A 21879-nucleotide genomic window follows, 5' to 3' on the forward strand; every position below is an offset into this window, starting at 1 on the left:
TTTGTCGTCACTTTTTATAGTTTTCGATTAAAAACAAAACAAAAAAAGATACTCAGAGACAATTTTATTAGTGATGAGTGTTTAATTTAAGTTTTGGACAAAATTAAATTGTTTCGATTTTTGGTGATTTAATAGATTAGTCATCTTATGTTGAGAATTTATAAAGATTTCATTGCATTTTTATGGAATTTGGACTTTAACTCTTTATTTTGGCTTAAGAGAGTATTGAAAGGTTGAACAGTATTAAAATTTAGGAAGGTTTTAGAAGCTAGTACCAGTTTTACAGCATCAGAAGTGGAATTGAAATAAATTGCCGGTATTTCAATTTTACTAAAGACTGAAGTTAACATTATTTAACCTTGAAAAAAATAAATTTTGATCTCATGAGACACTCGAAAAATACAACCTTAGACTATGAACAAGATTTCAGAAGTAAAATATTGGCGACTTAACTTTTTCAAACTTACTCTTGTATTAAACTTTAAAAGTTTTAAGACCTAAATCTTTATGTCGTTGTTTTTGGCAACACTATGGGCTACAAGAGCTTATTACTCAGGTGTGCTCTAACGCAGCACTCTATTTCAATATTTCATTATTGCCAGCCGAGAAAGTGCTCTACGGTGACCTTAAAGTTATAGTCTCTTAAACCATGTAGTGAACTTGTATGATTTTAACACATCATGTCAAAAGTTGACAGATTCAAGGCTTAATTTGCTTTAAAAACGGGCTATTCAAAATGAAACTTCTTATTGGAAAACACTTTCGCTTATGAAACATCCTTAGATATTCGGTATTCTTTATATTATTTATGTTGATCATCATTCATCTTGTAATAAATAAATATTTTTTGATTAAATTCGATACAGATTAAAAATATTTCAGCAGCGAAAACCTTTATAAACTTAACTTAATTAGAAACAAAATGCATTTCTTATCATCCTTGAAAACAAAAATTCCTTATAAATCACTTTGAAACAATATTTCTTTGAAGCTTCCATAAACCATTAAAATAATGCCTTCACTCTTCGTTTTAAACTTCATAAGAAATGCATCTGATAAAGATTCGCACGCACTTTTCTGCTACACAATAAATCGGTATAACATCAATCGTTTTTAGTTTGAATTTTATTTTTTGTTGAAGCATCCTGTCCCTAGGGGACTTCCTTCCCCCAGGGCACTTTATACCTATCTCGTTAGTTTATTTTTTTTTTTCTCCTTTTTATCTCCATTAAAATCAGTTCCGTAAAAAAATTGTAACAACTTTGAAATAAAAGAACTAAAAAGAAAAATATGAACTAAAAAAAAAGTGAAACCAACCGACACAACGGATGGACTGAAAAAAAAATACCTTTTTTCAAGAACTTTTAAGTGCCAAGATGTTTTGTCCTCCATTATCAATCGATGATCCAATACCCTTTTCTTTAGGTTTGTTGGTTTGTTTTCATTTTCTCAGTCGATGTCGAATACCCTTTCGTTTTCATTTCTCGTTTTTAAGGTTATAAAAGTCAAGAACACACACATTTGGTATGTGAAAACTGAAAAGCAGAGAGGTAAAAATAATGCAATGCCATAACATAACACGAACGAAAAACAGACAGAAAAGAAAACACAACAAACAATAACAAAAAATGAACCACACAAAAATGCATTTGATTAGCTCTTCTTCAACTCAAGAAAAAGAAGAAGATACTTTATCTTTTTCTTCGAGTTGTTCTTTTTTCATCTTTCAAAACAACCTGCATAAGAATGAAGAATTTCGATACAAAAAATATGAACGATTTAGGTTCTATAACCCAAGAAGTGAAGTTGTAAAATTGTTGACTAAGTTTTATGTCTTCAACAAAAATAGAGGCTAAAATAATTATTAAAATGTTTATGAAATGAAAAAAGTACGTATACGCCCAAGTGTACAATTCACAATTTTCTTTTAATCTTTAAGCGTATTTAAAATAAGTTGACAGGTTTTAGAGTTCATGGTTAAATATGGACATTTGTTTTTCTCACGCTACTTTCTGAAATTGATCGGAACGTGTAAATCTAATATTTCTTCAAAAGAACTAAAAATAAGATTTTGCATTTTTTTATTATTTTGTCTTTTGCTTGATAATTGATGTAAAACCATTAAAATTATATAAAATGCAACTCATAAAGATTTAGACTATTAACCTCACAGACCGAATGGCTATAAAATTGAATGCCATGCTGAGTTCTTAAAGCCCACATATCTATGTATATGTTGCAGAGGTACAAAAAAATGTGAGCAAGTGTTCTTTTCGTGTTTATAATCAGTCTTCTGTGCATCACTATAACTGCCACCTTGTTTTCAGTATTCGAATTCGCACACGCAGACTGGACAATATTATAGACAGCAAAAGTAAGAGCTACGAGTTTGTATAACTTCAAATACGTTCTTCTTAATTTTCACTTATCCCCCGATATAGTTTCAGAACGCACGATCACATCAGGTGAATTTTTCCAAAGTGCTTGTTTAATAATTTGACATAAAATGTTCTCTCTTTCTTATAAATCTGATGAAATTTCAAAACAAATTGTTACTCCTTAAACCTTAATGATTTTATTAAATTAAAAATAAATTTAAGATTTTGAAATAAGAACACATGTGTTAAATTTTTTACAAAAATCTGTATTGAACAAAAAATGTGACGATCTGTATCACACTTAAAAAACTACTTTTTTAAAGTAAATTTAATAAATAACATTTAATACATATTCTGATCTGTAAAGAAAAATTCATTTAAGGTCGATATCTTTGACGGTTTTTGAGATATGGTAAACGAGAAAAGGTTGCCTAACGTTCAGGCATACGAACATATGTTATATATCTTTTATGTAGTTTATATGGACCTAACCTTTGTTTAAGTGGATCGCTTCCCACGACCCCATCTTCGGCACTCCACACCTTACTCTTCCTAATACCTCTCAATATATTTAGCACACAAATATTTGCAAGCTCTGCTATTCGCCTCAAAGCTTCGTCGCAGTGGACTAACAACAACATTGGCCACTCCGTAATTCTTAGGTATTTAGAATCAATTCCAAAGCACACAGACAACATCATCCCCCAACTGCAATTCGACAGAAACTTCCAGATTTCTACACCTTCCAGATATTTCTGGGAGAATAGAATATTCCTGGAAGATGAGTCAATCCATTTTAATCCATATGATTCAAAAACAAATGAAGGGGTTGGTGGAGGTGTGTACTCTGAAAGACTGAAATGAAATCTCTCATTCCGCCTTCCCAATCATTGTAGCGTGTTCAAGGCTGAACTTTTGGCGATAAAAGAACACTAGTCCTGGCTTAAAGAAAATGTAATGTCAACATCTGATATCCGTATCTTCTCAGATAGTCAGGCCGCTATCAAACATCTGGTCTCTACAAAACTCTATAACACTCCATAACTGTTGAGCATATCCACGTGTCAGGTCACGAAAAATATCTGGCCAACACTACATTTAAAATGTTCAAGCTGCATGCTACTCGTATCTCTAAGCAGATCGCATATAAGCTCGATAATAGCAGCCATAACCAGACACTATCTTATAGGAAAGCACGAAACGCGGCTAGTCGTATTCTCAAATGACATTTGCAGAAGTTGTATGTACGAGGAAGAGGAGGAAACAGTTCTTCACCTTTTCTGTACATACCCTGCTCTAGCTCAAAAACGCAAGAACAACCTAGCAGTATTCTTCATAAACTATCGAAACGATCTAAATAATATTAGTATAATCAGCCTTTCACGTTTCGTAAGGGACTCAAACTGATTCAATTGAGCTTAGGAGAAAGGCTCAAGATTCATGTGGTATCACAATGGGCCATTAAACTGGCCTAAGTGTGTCCGATTCCATCATGGACCTAGGACCTGGGAACGTCGAGACATCTAAAATTGTTTCCAATCGACTAATAGGATTGTAAACATAATAGATTCCTATGGTAGGTCAAGAACCTCAAACACATATTTTTGGAAAATCGAAATTCCAAAGTTTTCAATTCAATAAAAGTGAAGGTTAACGATTTTAAAATTGTTCCAAAATGGCTACAACATTTCACTGCATCTTTAAAATGTTTCGTCTTTTTAATTTTAATAACTTAAAAAAATGTCTATAAACTTAACAAATGTATAAAATCTTGAACCAATTACCTAACATTTATTTATTCACATAAAGGGTGGTCAAACTTTTAGCCCCGATGTTGACCTTAAATCCATTTTTTTTTCTTCTTTTCGTTTGACACTTTTCAATTTGAACTTTGGAAAGCTTTGTATTCGATTAACGTGGTAAAAATATTCAGACTCGTTTTAAAAATGGGCGTTTAAATAAAAATTCATATCTTCCACTTCGTGATTATTTCAGTTAATTTTATCTTCAAAATTATGCGTACATTATAATGGGTAAATTGCTTCACCTTCGGTTTGATTCAGTTTGGTAGATAGAAAAGATTTTATCCTTCATAGCACCAAAGGGAATGTTAACCATTTCCGCAAGTGAGTTATGAAAGGCCGATCCTTGCTTGGCTAGCTCGTCAGCCCGTTCATTTCAAACGATACCACTATGGCCCGAAACCCAGATCAGGGTGATACCGAAGTTAATATTCAAGCTCGCAAGCTCATCGCAACATTGCTAGACCAATTTAGATGAGGATGTGGGCGATTAAATGGCTTTGATAGCTGCCTAACTGTCTGTAAAGATAGCCGCATTTCGGTTTTGGTTTGGGCATTGTTTAAGTAGCTTACATGCCTCCCTTATTGCCAGCAGTTCAGCTTGAAAAACGCTAGCAAACCCAGGAAGTCTAAAGGATTTAGCTACATTTAGGGACTCAGAAAAGATCCCAAAACAAACTCCGCACTCTATCTTCGAGTCGCCAGTAAAGATGGTTGTGTCGAAACCTATCGACACGATGTCGTCCTCCCAATCTTCTATCGATGGGAAAATAACCTTAAAACCCTTACTAAGGCTCAAAGTAGGAGTGCAGTAGTCAGTGTCTACCGAGATAATATCTGAAGGAAACAATTGTGTTGTGTTGCTGTGACCATAAGGTTTTGACAACCAGCTGTTTGATTCCTTCAGCCTAATAGCGCTGTAGGAATCTATGTATTTAATATGTATTTAATAAAAAGGTTGATGGTAGAAGATCCAAAATAACGTGGTAGAAGATCCAAAATAACGTGGTGCCCACGCAAGCTGTTCTCTGAACCTTCTTTAGCTTATCAATATTATAGGCTTTGCTAAGAGCAGGCCACCACACAATCGAACCATATGTTAAGATTCGACGTACTACGGCTGTGTACGTCCATAAAATCATCTTCGACTGAAGTCCCCACTTTTTGCCGAAAGTTTTGTGCAGGCGTAGTTTCCAGTTTAGTTTAGGGTCGAGTATAACTCTCAAATATTTTGCACTGGAAGACAATAATAGGATTTGACCGTTTAGTCGAGGTAGCGTGAAGGGTGGTACTTTAGTTTTGGAGGTAAAGAGAAACAGTTCAGTTTTACTTTGGTTAACTCCTAGTCCACACCTTGTGGCCCAGCTGATAACTTTCTTCAAAGCTGACTCCGTGATTTCACTAATAACAGAGGTGTACTTTCCTGACGCCAATAGCACCAAATCATCGCCTAGGCTACTGCCTTCACTCCACATCTCTCTAATTTAACGAGAACTGTATCCATGACCAGAAGCCCCTACTCACGTGATTTGTTGCTATTGTATTGGCTAGAGAGGCTCGAATCTTCCTACCACTGTGCACGGAAATAATCCATTTTCGAATGAAGTCTTCTACACCGAACCTAACGAGCTATTCTTCTATGGATTCGGTAAGGACGTTGTTAAAAGCACCTTCTATGTCTAGGAAGGTGGCAAGAGTAAATTCTTTACAATGGATTGTTTGTTCTACAGTACGTACTACGTCATGGAGGGCAGTCTCCGTAGATTTGCCCTTAAGATAAGCATGCTGAGAGCTTTCGAGAGGTCGTCCAACTAGGATTTCTCTAATACGGTAATCAAGAATGCGCTCCAAGGTTTTAAGCACAAGAGATGTTAAGCTTATTGGCCTGAAAGCCTTCGCGGATTCGTGACCTCGCCTACCCACTTTCAGGATAAAATCTACTTTGACCTGTCTTCACGACATGGGCAGATGTTTGAGGAGGAGGCATCCTTTTAAAATTTGTTTCAGCCATTTAGCTGCCAAATCTTGCAACTTTTGAAGCAGTATGCCATCCATGCCTGGGGATTTATATGTAGAAAAAGTATTGATGAAATACAAAATATTTTCTCTTGTTAAAACGGAATTGACTTGCTCCACATGAGCTACGTTTAGCTGTGTGGTTTCAAGCGAATCGGAGTTATCACTCTCGCAACCCGGAAAGTGCGTATACTCGTACTGCAATAGTGTGGCTAAAGAGCCGTCCACTTTACCTTATCACCCACGTCGCCGTTGACCATTTCAAGCGTCCGTCGTCAAAGGTCAGAATGGTGTAAAGAAATGGATGATCAATTTTTAAAGAAAATAATCTTCAGTGAGGAGACACATTTTCACCTCGGTGAATTCGTCAATAAACATAACTGCCACATTTGGGCGAATGATAATACAAGAGTGATTGTAGAAAAACTAATGCACCCAAAAAGAGTGACTTTTTGGTGCGGTTTATCGGCTGGCGGCATTTTCGTGAAACTTGCCAAGAGCTAACAAAGCAATGGCTCTTTTGGGCGACAAATTCAATGACCATGTTATCTTAAGTGGCGGCTTTGTCAACCAGCCGACAAAAATCAATTGATTTGATACCATTAGACTTTTTTCTTTGGGGTTATTGGAAAGAAAACCAGCAACAACTCAAGAGCTAAAGGCTTAGATAATTTGGAACATTAATGGCATTGAACCTTAATTATTCCTCAGCATCATCGAAAATATCGCAAGGAGGTGAGGCGCTGAGGTCATGTCGGCCATTTTTTTTTACCATACCAATATAATTTTAATAAAAAGGAATGAGAATTATTTTCAAAATAATTTGTGTTTTATTCAAAATCAACATCACTCCATAAAATTCATTCACCCTTTAATTTAATACTTCAGTTTCTTTCAAAATTGGAGCATATTTTAGGCCAAAAATATTCAAAATTATTGAACTTATGTACAAGTTAGTTAACCATTATTAAACCACAAGAACTGCTCTAGCTAAATAATAATTAACACAACACTTATTAACGTTTATTAATGTTTAAATAACAGGAAATTACTTTGCATCGCATTTTCACTTAAACCAATTTGTTCGCTGATTTTTTGATATACTTACTATCAAATACAATCAATATTCAAAATTCACCTTGAATTGTGATGTCGTCCATCAAAACAATCAACTTTAAAACGTTAGAAATTAAATTATTAATACCGCAAGAAATATGTAAACAAAAACACGAACCTTATTAGAAATTCCGATCATGATTTTCTTCATCATGACTTTGAGTTAAGGTATGTGCGCATTCAGCACAACGAGTGAACAAAAATACAATTCAACTAAATCATCATCTTATTTTATTTATTTTTTATTATTTCCGTGAATTTTATTTAGTTTACTGGGTAATCAGATAGAAACGATCTTCGATCTTCTTATAAATCAAAAGAAAAAAGAAAGATACAATTCTCTTCGAATTGATGTCGCTTATTTGAGTTAGAGTTGAGATCAGTCGATCAATAATGTTGTTTATATTTTTATTTCTACTTATCTCTCCTTCGACATATACGATGACCGAAGTTTCCTATTGATTTATTGCATCTGCATATTAATTAATGGTCATTTGCTTCATTTGGTCAGTCGATCACTCGATCATTTGATTGTCACACATTTAAGATACATACGATTATATATACAACACTCCCCCATAAGAAGCAAACGCATTCCATTCTAATACAGCTCGCAGTATTTCGAAAACACTGCAATAATTTGTTTTATTGAAAATGGGTATTGTAGTAATTTGTATCTTTGGCCAGCACAGCACCCCATCAGCAGTTTATAGCAGCACATTGCTGCTGATCGATTGCGATCGTGTTGTTCTCAATCACGAAATTGTATAATTGAAATTTACGCGATATTAATTAAGATGTTTTCTTTTTTGCCTTTGCCATAAAATATTTTATTAAACTTTTATTGTATACGAGTATTTTTGTGTGCACCATAGACTATGGACTCTACTCTAGGCTCAATGTGTGATTACTTATGTATGTATGTTAGAAAGACTGACTGACTGAAGACTGAACTGAACTGAACTGAAAAGTCGAATGTTTCGAATGGCGAAGAAGGAAATAGCGTGCGAGGTTGGAATAGTTTAAGTTTTAGTAATAGCAAACAATTTCCCAGAATACATTCTTCATGCACATAAATATCTCAATTATGGTTTCAAAAAGTGATGAGGAAACAACAAACAAATATTTGAAATAGTTGGTTTTTAATTGAAAATCGCATGTAGACATGGGGTTAAAAATTAATATAGTACCTATTAAAAATTACCTCTACTAAAAATTATTACATCGAATGTATTTTTTATTAAAAATATGACTTCATTCTATTTGCCATTTAGACATTAAGGTACCTTTGCTCTTTTTTTCATGACAAACATTTCATGAATAACATTTTATTAAATTTGAATGGTTTTAATTATAGAAAATATTTTCAAAGAAATTAATTTAAAAATTGTTTTGTTAATTTTTTTTATCATATAGATATGACTTTTCACCTTTTTAATTGCTTACAACTTTTTAATTCAATTAGAAAAATATTTTTGTAATTTTTTGTGTAGAGAAAAAGGCGATAATTTTTAAATTTAAATTGGTAAATGAGTTTTTAATAATAATTTATGCTGAACTTGCTTATAAATTAAGTGTAAATTATTTTTAAGCAAAATTCTATTAAACTAGGTACAAAAATATGTCTTCAAGGTTGAGACTTGCATGCAACGATGCATGTAGTTTTTCTGCTGTTCAAAGCCGTGACTAGACAGTTGAACTTTAAGAACACAATAGGAAAAAAAGACGAGACAGTATGAAATAAACTAAGTGTCTATGTTTCGATAGTCTAAGTGGCGTCTTCGAATACGGCGGAAATTAATTTAGAGATAATTAAATTGTATAAAAACAAAAAATTTTCAATTAACTTTTAAAAATTAGTATTCAGAACTTGTTTATGTTTTGAATTAGTAACAAAATAGAAATACTTTAATCGGAAAGCGTAAAAGGTTTGAAATTACTTTTTTATTCAACAGAAGTTTGAGTTAAACTCTAAAATGAATTCATGTAAGGTTATAAGATGATGGTGCTTTGTTTTGGAGCTAACAGAATTCAATTCAAAACTTGTTAAAAAATAAATTGAATTTTGTGGCAAACTTCTTATTGCTGCTTAAATATAAAGAGATGGTAAAATAAATACAAGTACATACGAGTATATTTTGTTTTATATTTTATGAAATATTTATGTTTAAATGCATTTTATAAATGCATAATTCTTTAATACCTTATATTTTATTTCAAAATATAAGTCCAATTTATGAAAACCATTTTACAGTTTTCATATAACTATGAAGAAATAATGAAGTATTTGTTGTACATGTTGTTAAGGGAAGTTATATTGAAGAGTCTTTACTTTAATACTTTTAACCATAATGAAATTTCAAAAAATCATCTATTGTATTTTATTTTATTTCATTTTATTTTATTTTATCAACTTCCCATAGGAAGCTTTTGGAATGGGTCCGATGTGTCAAATTGAAAATTTTGACATTTTTCGACGTTTCAAGACGTCACCTTGTGCGCTTGGCTGTCAATTGTGTTGTCAGCTATATTTCTGGAAGAGTTTGAGATATTATACACATTGCTTTGATTTAAAAGTTCATTCATTATTAAGTTTTAAGGAGAAAAGTCTCCAAAAATTGTAATCAGAATATCGAGACCATCATTTTCACCACACTTCAGCCCCAACTTGGAGACCCAGGTAAAAACTTTGCCCTCGATTATCATTCTGTTGTCGTGAATAGCAATTTTTCCTTTCCGTGGGACCCTTTCAAGGAGAATCTTTCTTATGCTTAGGAACTTCGCTTTCCTATGACGCACATTTGGTGGGAGATCCTTTCTGGGTATTTGAGTTTTTTAGCACTTTCCAGGGTGTGTGACGAGACTTTATTTTGTCAATTATTGTTGCTCCAAGTGTGTTGCGGTTACATATGCTATAAGCGGATTCGACCAAAGAACTTGCATTGGTTTCATTAAGAAGACCAGCGCAGATGTTTGTTTTAAAGGAAGTCGTGCCACCAGGTTTGCTTCCGTCGTTTTCTGAATAATTTTGTCCATCTGCTCTTTCAATATTTTGTTACGAGATTCTAGCTGGACTACCTATTGTGACACTTCTTCGTGACGTATTTTTAGGCTAGCAAAATCTTCATGAAGACGTTGTAAATCGGAATTGGTTGCAAGATTTTTAAAGAGTTCATGGTTGTTTTCCACAAGCAACTTCGCCTATTCCAGAAAATCCCATTGTAGATTTGACAACTGTGATTGCTGTAGCTGAGTAGCGCTTTTCACTTTGTGGGTGTTCGAGGGATGTTTCTAATATTCATCGCTTACTCATTAATTGAGGTTAGCTAATTTGATTATGCTCTTTTGCAAATTGAAGGATTCTTATGAATTGAAGTTACTTGAAGTTGATCTTATCTTAAAGAGTTGATTTTGATACGCAACTTGAAAGCACTTTATAAATTGTTAGGGATTTTAGTTCATGTTTTTTCGAGATTTGTTAAGAGAGGTCTGACTTTTTTACAATCACTTTTGGCAACTTACAAATGTCAGTCTTTTAAATATATATATATTTCAATATTGTTTTCAATATTCAGTAACATTTTGAGAAAAATCGATCTGACAGTTTAAAAAAAAATAAAAACCTAAACAAAAATATTAATAAAGTTGGTAAAAATTGATGATTTTCGGCTCATATATCTCTTGAAAACCTTGAGATATTAGCTTTAAACACTTTTATCTTTTAAAAAAAATTGTTTTCAACTTTCATTAAAATTTTGGAAAAAATTGAATGAACAGTTTTTTTTAAACAAAAAATAAAAACCTAACAAAAAAACTATACAAACAAAAAAAAATTACTTTCGACTCAAATAGCTTTTCAAAAATTAAAAATATTGTCTTTAAATTTTTCTATTTTACAGAAAATATTGTTTTCGATATTCAGTAGTTTTTTTTTATAAAAATCAAACAGTTTGTTTTTTATACAAAAATAAAATCACCAAGAAATATTACGCAAATTTGGTAAAAATTCATGTTTGGTTCTCAATATCTCGTAAGATATTGACTTCAAACAATTTTCCATTCAGCCTCTTTACTTAGGTGATATTGTGTCAGTTTTACTTCGGACATATAGGAACTGTTTCGCAAGTACAGTATTCGATGGTAGAAAAGTCGAAAAAGTGTCTCCATCGATCCGTCTATTTGCTTTCCTAGCTTAAGCTTTAGGTCGATTGAGTAAATTACGGATTAAAACAGATTCCCCTCAGGAGTTTTTTTTAATTAAAATTTAAAAGGCAAAAATACATTTGTTGCTCAAAAACCAAAAACTCGAATTTCGTTGTTCTAATATAAAAAAATATTTTTATAATGTTCCAAACGTATATCTCCATTGAACGATTATTTCGATTTTTAAATATTTTCAGGAACTAACAAACCAATTATAATGTTTGATGATGTATTCTTTTTTCAAAATTCAATAACTCCAAAACTGGTAAAATGTGTACTAATAACTTTTTGTTTGTATTAAATTTTTAACATTTTTTTAAAGCTTTTAAAGCAGCTCTTCTATGGTTTATGTATTCTCAATCAATTTAAAAAGTTGAATTGTGTTTTTTCTACTTATGTCTGGCATCTTATATAAGTGCTGTTTTCAAACAGAATTCTTGGATACAGAAACAACTTCGTGCAAACCGATTTTGAATTTGATTTTATTTATTTTAGTTTATTGTGTTATTTTCGAATGTATTTTATGATTTTCATAACATATTCGATTTTAATATATAACCTCTTTCTGAGATTTCTCTAGTATTCAGCAACATTCTTAATGTGCTTATTTTCTGCAGGAAATGAAGTAAACTTTAGCAATTATTTCAAGGAAAAATTAAAACATATTTCTAAATAAATAAAAATTGAAACATCAAGTTATGATATTCTGCTACAAATGAAAAGCTACTTAAGAATTCGACACCTAACATCCATTACTGCTATATAATTAGATGTTGAAAGTAATTGTTAATTGTTTTTCTTGTTTTTATTTTTAACAACAAATTTGTCGGTGAATTTTGAGCTCAAATAAATATTTATGACAAAAATAAAAAACCTTATGACTACAGATAATAAGAATTTTAAATTCAGTAGCACGCTTGAAAAATTGTCTTTCTCAAAAAAAAAAAACGCAATGCATTATACTTGTATTTATAAATATAAAAAAAAAGTTATCAACATTTATTTATGCGCAAGGGTATCTCATTTTTCTAACAATTTTCCATTATTACAATAAATACCTGTCAATTCTATGATTGAAATACACTATGTATTTAAAAAAAAATATTTAATTATACAAAAAACTAGATGACAAGAATGTTCACATTTACTTTAGATTATAAAAACAAATTGTACACGAACACATATTTTAATGAAGGTATCAAGGTACAATAATTTAAAATCACCTTCAATTTATTTAATAGTTAATTGCTAATATAGTATGAAAATTAAATGAGGAAAAAGTTTCAATTAAAAACAAATACAATACGAATATATATAAAACGATAATTGCCTTGGATTTTGTATTTTAATTTATTCAAAGACACACTTCTCCGAGATAGATAAATATCTTGATGATGATAATGAGTTTCTTGAGAAAATTTTAATATTCCTTTCAGAGAAAAGTATCATTAGATTTAGTACTAAGTAATAGACATTCAAATAAAATTGTTAATTAAGTTCTTATAGGGTTTTTAAAGAATGTTAAATATCTTTTATTTTATTAGTATTTGTTTTTATAATAATAACTAGTGAAAAATGCCTTAATTTGGAAATTAGATGTTGAATTATACAATTAATGAGCATTTATAAAACAATGAATAGATATTTATTTAAGAAGAATGTTTTCCATTAAAAATATAAACCTATATCAGCCAAAAATTCACTTCTTGAATTTTATATTTAAGTCCTAGAATATAGACCTCATCATTCACGTGAAACGGTAAAAGTCTAAAGGTCTTAACAAAAAGATATCGATGAGCAATTTTGACTATCTCTTCGAGAAATAACATTCTCAGGGAAAGTTTGGTTCAAACTTATATTTTTAAACATAGTTTAGTAAAAACGTAGTTTTTTTGTGACAAATAAAACAGATTCAAAACTGACAACTATCCCCATTAGCCGGTTTTTCAAAATGAAACCTCTTATTGGAAAACACTATATCGTAAATAATGTGAAAACTTATTAATATGACCTAATTAATCATTTTAAAGAATAAAGGCGCCTATTCAGGCATAAGAACTTACACCCTTAGCATTTGCGCCAAATCAAACTAATAATTTTTGTTGGCAAACATTAGAAAGTCATTAAGTTCTTAATTCAAAAGACGTCATACAAATTTGATTTTTTATAAAAAAAATCCAAAAATAGAAATCAATTTGAATTGATGATTTTTGTCGCCAAAGTTCTCTCCATAGAAATCTCGACTTTTAGTGAATTTTAATCAAAATATGTATGAGTGTACATGATATATTAATTTGAGGCAATGGCGTCGAAGTCATTTAATTTAGTATTCTGTCCTTTTCAAACCTGCACTAAATGTTGTTCTTTGAATTTTTGACCAAACGCAAAAAAACAGCTCTTCAATTAAGCAAATATTTTTGCAACCAAAATCGATCAATAGAATCACATAAAGTTAGCCCCAAAAACTAAATTTAAATTGCCAACCAATTGATTTACGAATAAAAGATACTTTTATTACCCTCTATCGCTCTCTTGTGATGGCCTGGCAAATAAATTTTAAGAGCTACCAAAAAAAAAACATGCCTTTTGCCCCCAACTTGTCATTCTATCACATCTCATACAAACCATTCACGATCCAAGTTGTCATCGTCGTGATCGTCGTCGTCCTCGTCACTTTATCACTCTGACCGATCTGTGCCTTTGATAGATTTGTTGTGGTCAAAAGTCCAACTTTTTGCCAATTCTGTAACCATCACATCTTAATGCATTTTCGTCTTAACTAATTAACCTGTCATCAAAGTAGTTTATGTTTGATTCAACAAAAATTAAATAAAAAGTAATTAAAATAAATTTTCTTCTCTCTATTGCAGTGGCTTGTCGCATCTCAACAGATGAGATCTCACTTCTGAATTATGTAACCAGAACACCTCAACACCAAACCACGAACATCCCCAACTGTATTCTTCTAATCAACAATCTTATAGAGCCAATTCATTGAACATAATAAAATAGAAAAATATATAATAAAATAAACAAAACAAATCAAATAACAACAAATAAAATTCATCATTTAATCACACCGTCCGGTCCGGTCCGGTCCGTTCACTTCGTAGTGCGTCGCCGATAAAAATGTGTGTCTAATGTTGGATGTGCGTTGGTTCGATTTCTTCTTTGGTCTCAGATAAGATTGACACTGCAAAGAGTGTAGGTAGAATGCGTGATTGATTGCCCAAACGAAATTTTTAAAATCAATTCGAAATATTTAAAAATAGTGAACGATAAAAACGCGCGCTTTGGTATTTCGTGTCTCGGTTAAAGTTCAAAGTGCGTCTATCTGCGAAATAAAAAATTTAAGCACCGATTGCTTTGCAAAGCATTTTTTCTCAGTCTCTCTTCCATCGAGATTGGAATTTATTTTAGTATTTTATTTTTTCTTTCAGTTGCTCATGAGATAAAATTGTGCGTGTTTTAAAGATTTTTGAGATACCGAACGGAGTGTAATTTTGTTTGAAAATTAAAAAGAGATATTTGATATAAAAATAAAGTGAACTTAATTTCTTATCCAGCTTTATTAGCACAACTATAAAATGGCCCGACAAAGAAATCAAGACTTTTGGGCAATATGCTGTGTTGTTGTTACAGTGTTGATGTTTGGGAACTGCATTTTAGCACAACGTAAGTTCTTTTATAAAAAACATTTTTATTTTCTAGTTTAATTTTATGATTTTTTTAAATAAATGTAAAATACTTCAAAAAGAGTACCTTATGTCTCAATTCAAAAATGAATGACACAGTGAAAATTCAAACTTATTTCCTTTTTTAAGATTGAATAAGAAAAATTAAAGTTGACTATTTCAAATTTTTCGTCAAGTCAAAAATATAATAAATAATAACTTGAATTTCATAGTACTCGGAGCGTGATGGTAAGTGCTTTGAAATTTAATGCCAGAGGACTATGGTTCCATCCTGTCCCATAAAGAGTTCTTTTCACGGGTACTACCTCTTGCGATTAATTTACAAATCCTCCATAATAATTCTTGTCATAAAAAGTGCTTTCCCAAATTCCCAAATTTCAGATTCAAACTGTACGTCCCCTCCATTCCAAAAATGTTTGTAGTTGTAAGTCACTTGACCCCAGTTCTCGAGGAACTGTTGCGCCACTTAATATGTTCCAGTTGAATTATCGGCTTGGATCAAAAAAAGCTTACAAAATTGTTCCTTTATTTAAAATTTCATAAAAAAGTTGTTAAACGTTCAGAATCTATGTTTGTATGACTAAGCACTTTTTTATTGTTCTTAGTGAAATAAATTTAAAATTTGAATCAGTGATTAACTTGACTAGCTTCAATAGTTTGAATTTCTAGCCACAGCATGTTACAGTACAGTACATGGAAATAGTTATCGCAAGCTCTTCGATTTAAAAATTATGTAAAACCATTAAAGAAGTAATACAAAACAAAGATATACATACCAAAAACTCTTCTTTAAATCCAAAAATCATTTTCCGAACCAGACAACTACTACATATGTACTTCTAGAAGTTCATTAAAGAACAATATATCTTATTACAAAAAAAAGTCATGTATAAAATTTCCTGAAGAAAATTAACGGCGGGTAGGATTTAACAATTTTCCACGTGGATTTAAAAACACTTAAAATGTAGTTTGAGGTCAAAAAACTTTACTAACGTCAGTAAAGTCGACATCAATCTTTGCAAAAGCTAATTTAAAACTTAATACGTACATAAACAAAATATAAATTTATGTAGGTACACCTACTTAAAATTTTTCGCATGTTTTTGTAAACAAAGTTGAAATTCTTCGAAAAATATGCATGTACATAATATTTTGAAACAACATTTTGAAACTTTTTTAGTAATTTATTGTTTGATGTTTCATCACAAATTTTTAACTTATTGCTCTGCTAATTGATGTTTTCAGTTCATTCACCCGGAATCCTCGTGTCTTGTTTGATGTTTGAAGTCACTCAAAGTGAAAGACAAGAAAATATTGTTTACCAAACCAAAAACATTAATAAAAAACATTCAAATATTGGTTCCTTGTTATTAAGCAAAATTATAATATACCCAAAAACCACTTTAGCTTGTTGCTTAGTACTTACCAACCATCAAGCATAACCAAATGTCAACATTAAGCTGTCATGGTTGAATGTATATATAAATTATGAATATCTTGCTAATTGTAATTAATATGATTTTTTTTTTGGTTTGTTTTATATTTTGACAAATAAGCCCCTTAAGTGGTTTCTTTAGTAAAGTGAAGTTATCACCTCGTCACACATTGTTTCATTTTTTCTCATTTTTTTTTTCTTGTTAACTTAACTTCAAAGTCCAAAAGAAAGATAGGTACATAAATATAAGGTTAATTAATAAGTTTCGCCATTAGCATGATGGCAAAGAAAACAAAAATTATGTATTTTACGATTGAATAAAAGTTTGTTTCAAAAGAAATCAAAAAATAAAACTTGACGTAATTTTTTTTTAAATCATTTTTATTTTTTTTTTGATAATTTACAAAAGATAAGATTCGACTTGAAAATATATAACTTTTTTTTTCCTTTTAATATAGATTCGCCTGCCTCTCAATTTTTCTTATTTCCATAAATTTTGTGAATATTCAACTTTTGATTTGAAGTTTTTAATGTTTTATGCGATTATTAAAATTTATGAGATTCCATTTTTAATATTTACCAAAACAAAAATCAAATCTTAAACCGTGGGAATTAACAAATTAGCTCTAGTTTGTTATTTATTGAGGAGATAAGTGATTTAGATCACATCGTTAGAATAAACTTTTTATAGGTAGGCCTTTTTTAAATGAATGTGTTTTTATTATTTTTATGACTTTTGCATAATTTATTGGTCTTCCGGATTAAAATCATGGAGAGAAGATATTATCGAGCTAAGCAAACCCAATGAAGGTTTTGATCTTTCAACTTCACTTTATTCTAAAGAAATTTAAAAGAAAAAACAATTTTCGGTTTTCATGTTATTTTCTTCAAAATTTGTATTTTTATGTCCTTGTTCAAGCAATTTTTTTAATACTTTCATAAAGAATAAGAGAAAATTAAAGTTTCTATATAACTTTTCTTTTTTTTTTCAGTGTATTCTCATTTTCATGTTATTTTGTCATTTTTACTTCTGTTATTAATATAAATAATCCAACAAAGAAATTAAAAACAAGTTATTACCAAAGGTGTTAAATGCTATACCAAAGGGATCATTTATCATGGATTAATAATAATTGGTAGTGGGTTTCATTCTTATTTTGTTTGTGTGATATTATATTTCAAATGAGTAGGTTTTTCTTTTTAATTCAAATACTCCTATGTCCAATAAAATCCAATCAAAAAGGTAGTTTTTAAGTCAAAACATAATTAATCATTATTTTCTATTGGGGGCGATGTGGTTAATAGACAAATGACAGATTATTCCATAATAAAAATAAGCTGACGCAATAATTTATTTTATTCATATTTTTACCACCTAACTAAACAAGAACAAATTTCAGATGTTAAAATTTAAATTGTATGCTTAAGAAATTTGTTTTGATCATTTGAAGTTCGAAATGGTTATTTGTTTCTAAAGATAGAATTGTATCGCATTGAGTTCCGCTAATATGAGAACATTGTCTCCAACTTTATGGAATCCAAGAAAATATTCTAAATATGTACGCATAAAATCGAAAAACAATCTGAGTTCTTATCGAAAAATCATTTTCAGTGATGAATCCAATTTTCATATCAGATGTTACTGCAATAAGCAAGGAATAAAAAACCAATGTCACTCTTTGTTGCAATTTTTTGGCTGTCTATAGTGTTGTGTTGTTGTTTGAAAATGATGCCGTTAAGGCGAAAAGATTACTATAATCAACGATTTTTTACATTTGGAATAACTGTGTTTTTGAAGACATGATCACAATAAGCCACCTTTAAGCTATTTTCTTTGAAGCCAATTGAAAGTTAAAAGACTATTAATAAATTTCGGACTTGTCAAATGGAAAATTCTGCATCGAAAAATCCCAAATCCCAAAATTCTAAATCATAAAATCCTGAAACACCAAATCACGAAGTTTAAATACTAAATCAACTGAACGTCATGAATCAAACAAATTATTGAGAATCAACAAGAACGAATTTTCTTACTTTCTTACAATATTAAGAAGAACGCGTTTAGTTGAGATCAATAAATGTTGTAACAAGTATAGAAATTCTTTTTCTAACCGCAGATTAAGAATGAGGAACTTCTTCCAATTATTTGTATTGTATTCAGAACTTTAAGACCAGTAGACATTAATAATTGGTCTTCTGACCTTAACTATTCTCTTTACAATCAAATTTAATTTCTATTTTATTGTTATTTTTAATAAATTTAGTATTTACTTAGAATGCAGTTTCAAAAAATAATTACTCTCTAAAATTCTGCATGGAGGAGTTAATTTTTTCAAACACTTTCTATTATAAATGTCATTAACATGTTTTTTACATTTTAGTTTTCTTTATGTAAGAAAAAGAAATCCAATTTGAAATAAAAACAATATTCACGAGATAAATTATGGCGCCAAAATTATAACCCTCATGCTTGTTAAACAAGAGCTCTTACAAATAACTATATAAAATCAATCGATAACGTGTTTTGTTGATACATTAAAGATCTTCCAAACCATAATGATATCGATATTATGTGTTTTATATGTATTCTTAAGTGCGTAGGTGGAGATGTTTCCGTCACATCGAAGAAACTTTATTGAAATTCGATCGCTAATGGCTTCCGTACCGTTATCAACATTAAAAACAAAAATAAAAGAGCTCCACAAAGTATCATGAATATAAATCTATAGGGAAACTACCTTACCTACATCTAGGTATAAAGTACGATTTCTCGATAACTTCGATCGTAAAATGAAACTAAAAATAAAAAATATGTCTACCTTTTGCTGACCTGGCAAGGTGTAAACAAAATAAAAATACTATGCTAACAAATGCTGATTAAGGTAGAAAAGGGAAACCGCAAAACGAAATGACATCATCCGTGATTTTATTCGATGAATGATGTTACCACACACATCACATACTTACACATATCGCTACGGTACTATGCCACTGAACTGACAGACAGACATGTGAGATAAATATAATCGAAGATCAACATGGGGTGATAGGAAATTAAAAACACGCAGAAAACAATAAAAACAGTGGCTGGGCAACAAGTTCCATCTGTCAATAGCCCCAACAACAACAACAACGATGACACCCAACACAATAATATGTACAAAAACTCATCATTAATCGGAAATAGTTATAAATAAAAACCACCAACAAAAAGGGAAATAAAAACAACGATGATAAATCTATTTTAGCCAAATAAACAATAAGATGACATTTAAGGAAAAGTTATGGCTGACATGTGTTTTCTAACTGTCAACTTGACAGATACAAAATCCTCTTCTTTTGTTGTCATTTTGTATTTTTAGTTTAATGCATATTTTAGTGACATCTTTTTTTATATTCACTTAATCACACATTTAACTGTGATAGGAGATCAACACTCTTAATCCATCGCCTTATATGTATTAACATTATTATTTTATAAGAATCAATTTCCATAAATTAATACCATCGCTCGCTAAGTTATGAGTCACATTTTCAGCCAGCAGAGAGCAGCGGTAAATGTGCTGTTGTTGAGTTGTCGTACGTGTGTTATAATTTGCAAAATAGCGTACGCCATTACCATTTAGGGAACTGTTAGTTAAGGTTGTTTATGTCAGATTTGTTAGATGTTTAATTCTTTGTATTTGTTTTGTTTAAACTTTTCTCACGATTTGAAGACTCGTCGACAATAGTTAGGTTCTAGTTGATATGTACATATTAACATCTGTTAGCTGTCATTTCAGTCCTCACACCCAACTTATGGACATGATGTGTCAAATATCTCTATAGTCGAGTACATAAGTTAGTTGCACTGACACAATTCTTGTTGACGTTTTATTTTCATCTGTGGTAAGTCTGAAACTTAAGAAAATTCAACTTTTTTTTTAAATGTCACTCATCAAAAAGATTTGAGGGCGCCACGGGTTATTTGACACGCTTCTCTCTAGCTATAATATCCGCTTGTGTTTATGGGAATTAAATTCGACTACCACTACGTCATTTAATGGTCTGACGTAAGTCATTCATATGGATTTGGATGGAATTTTAATCGAGATTTATTTCGATTCTGATGTTTGCGAAAATTGTTTTTTTTTTGTATGATGTTTGTTATTGTTTCTTTCATTTAAGTTATTTTTAAAGCTTTTCAATTTAGTGCGACTCAGCATCAGTAACCCAAATGGGCACTTGAGAGAAGCATCCATTTTACCACCCGCACACACTTCAATTTTTTACTTTAATCTGGTCAAGGAATGTTTGATATACATATTTCTTGTAGGTTCAACTTTAATGTGGATTGATTTATAAATATCAACATTTGTTTGTTTTTTTGCGAACATTTTTGTGCATCCACCAAAGTCCTAAGTGGATAAATAATATTCAGATTTGGGTCAATTGGAGGAGGTCATGTTATTTTAAGTATAAGATTTCTTTATAAACTGAAAAGATATATAATTGAGACTTACGAGAGTTAATAAAAGATACATGCAATACATTTTAGGTTGAGGGTGATTTTATGGGTTTTTAGAGCACGCCAAAATGTGATGATTTGCAAATAAATTTGGGCCAAACAAAAAACTGTTTGGAATGTTACTAAGAGAAATATATAAAGTGTTGTTTAGTTTAAATTGATTTATTAACTATAAATTGGAAAACATTGCAATCGGTAAAAATTCTGAAATTTAATATTTTAACTTTTGTCGATGTTTTAAGGTCCTCACATTCTAATTCAATGGATCTTATATCCTTTTTGTGCTGCCAATTCTGAGCATCGGGTAGTGAAATTTCCTTTAAATTTGTAACCCCTAAAAATAATATTTTTGTCATCGGGTACAGTTTTAATTACTTGAATTGTATTAGGCTGAAGACATTTTCAGAGTTTTTTTTAATGTATTGAATTTAAAACTATTCCATTCTTTCGGTTCATTCTCTTGTTTTTCAAAATTATTTAAAAGCTTACTAACTAAATTAAGGTGGCGCGTACAGTCCGCGCCAGACCTGGAAAGACTTTCCGGGCTCTACGCTGCCCAGCTATTTAAGTCGTTGGACTTTTATTGTTTCAAACAGTTCAGTGTCTCTATACAGCCCGTACAGTTCGTCATTATATCTTCTCCTCCACTTTCCATCTATGCATACGAGACCAATAATCACACGAAGAATTTTACCCTTGAAGCATCCTAAGACTTTCTCATAGAGAC

The 21879-nt window shown here is 30.9% G+C and overlaps 1 protein-coding gene across 3 annotated transcripts in view; it reads left to right on the forward strand.

Annotated features, from left to right (window-relative positions):
• LOC129954042 (cysteine-rich motor neuron 1 protein) overlaps positions 1–21879 on the forward strand; it is a 142775-nt gene that overhangs the window by 12458 nt on the left and 108438 nt on the right. For 2 of the 3 annotated variants that reach the window (XM_056067674.1, XM_056067676.1), the window contains exon 2: positions 14956–15190. In XM_056067674.1, coding sequence (XP_055923649.1) covers positions 15103–15190 — 88 coding nt within the window. In that variant the 5' untranslated portion in view covers positions 14956–15102. Of the gene's footprint in view, positions 1–14385; positions 15191–21879 lie in introns of all 3 variants that reach the window. The other variant, XM_056067673.1, reaches the window with a different exon arrangement.

The sequence above is a fragment of the Eupeodes corollae genome, chromosome 1 (assembly GCF_945859685.1).
Source record: "Eupeodes corollae chromosome 1, idEupCoro1.1, whole genome shotgun sequence".
Lineage (NCBI taxonomy): Eukaryota > Metazoa > Arthropoda > Insecta > Diptera > Syrphidae > Eupeodes > Eupeodes corollae.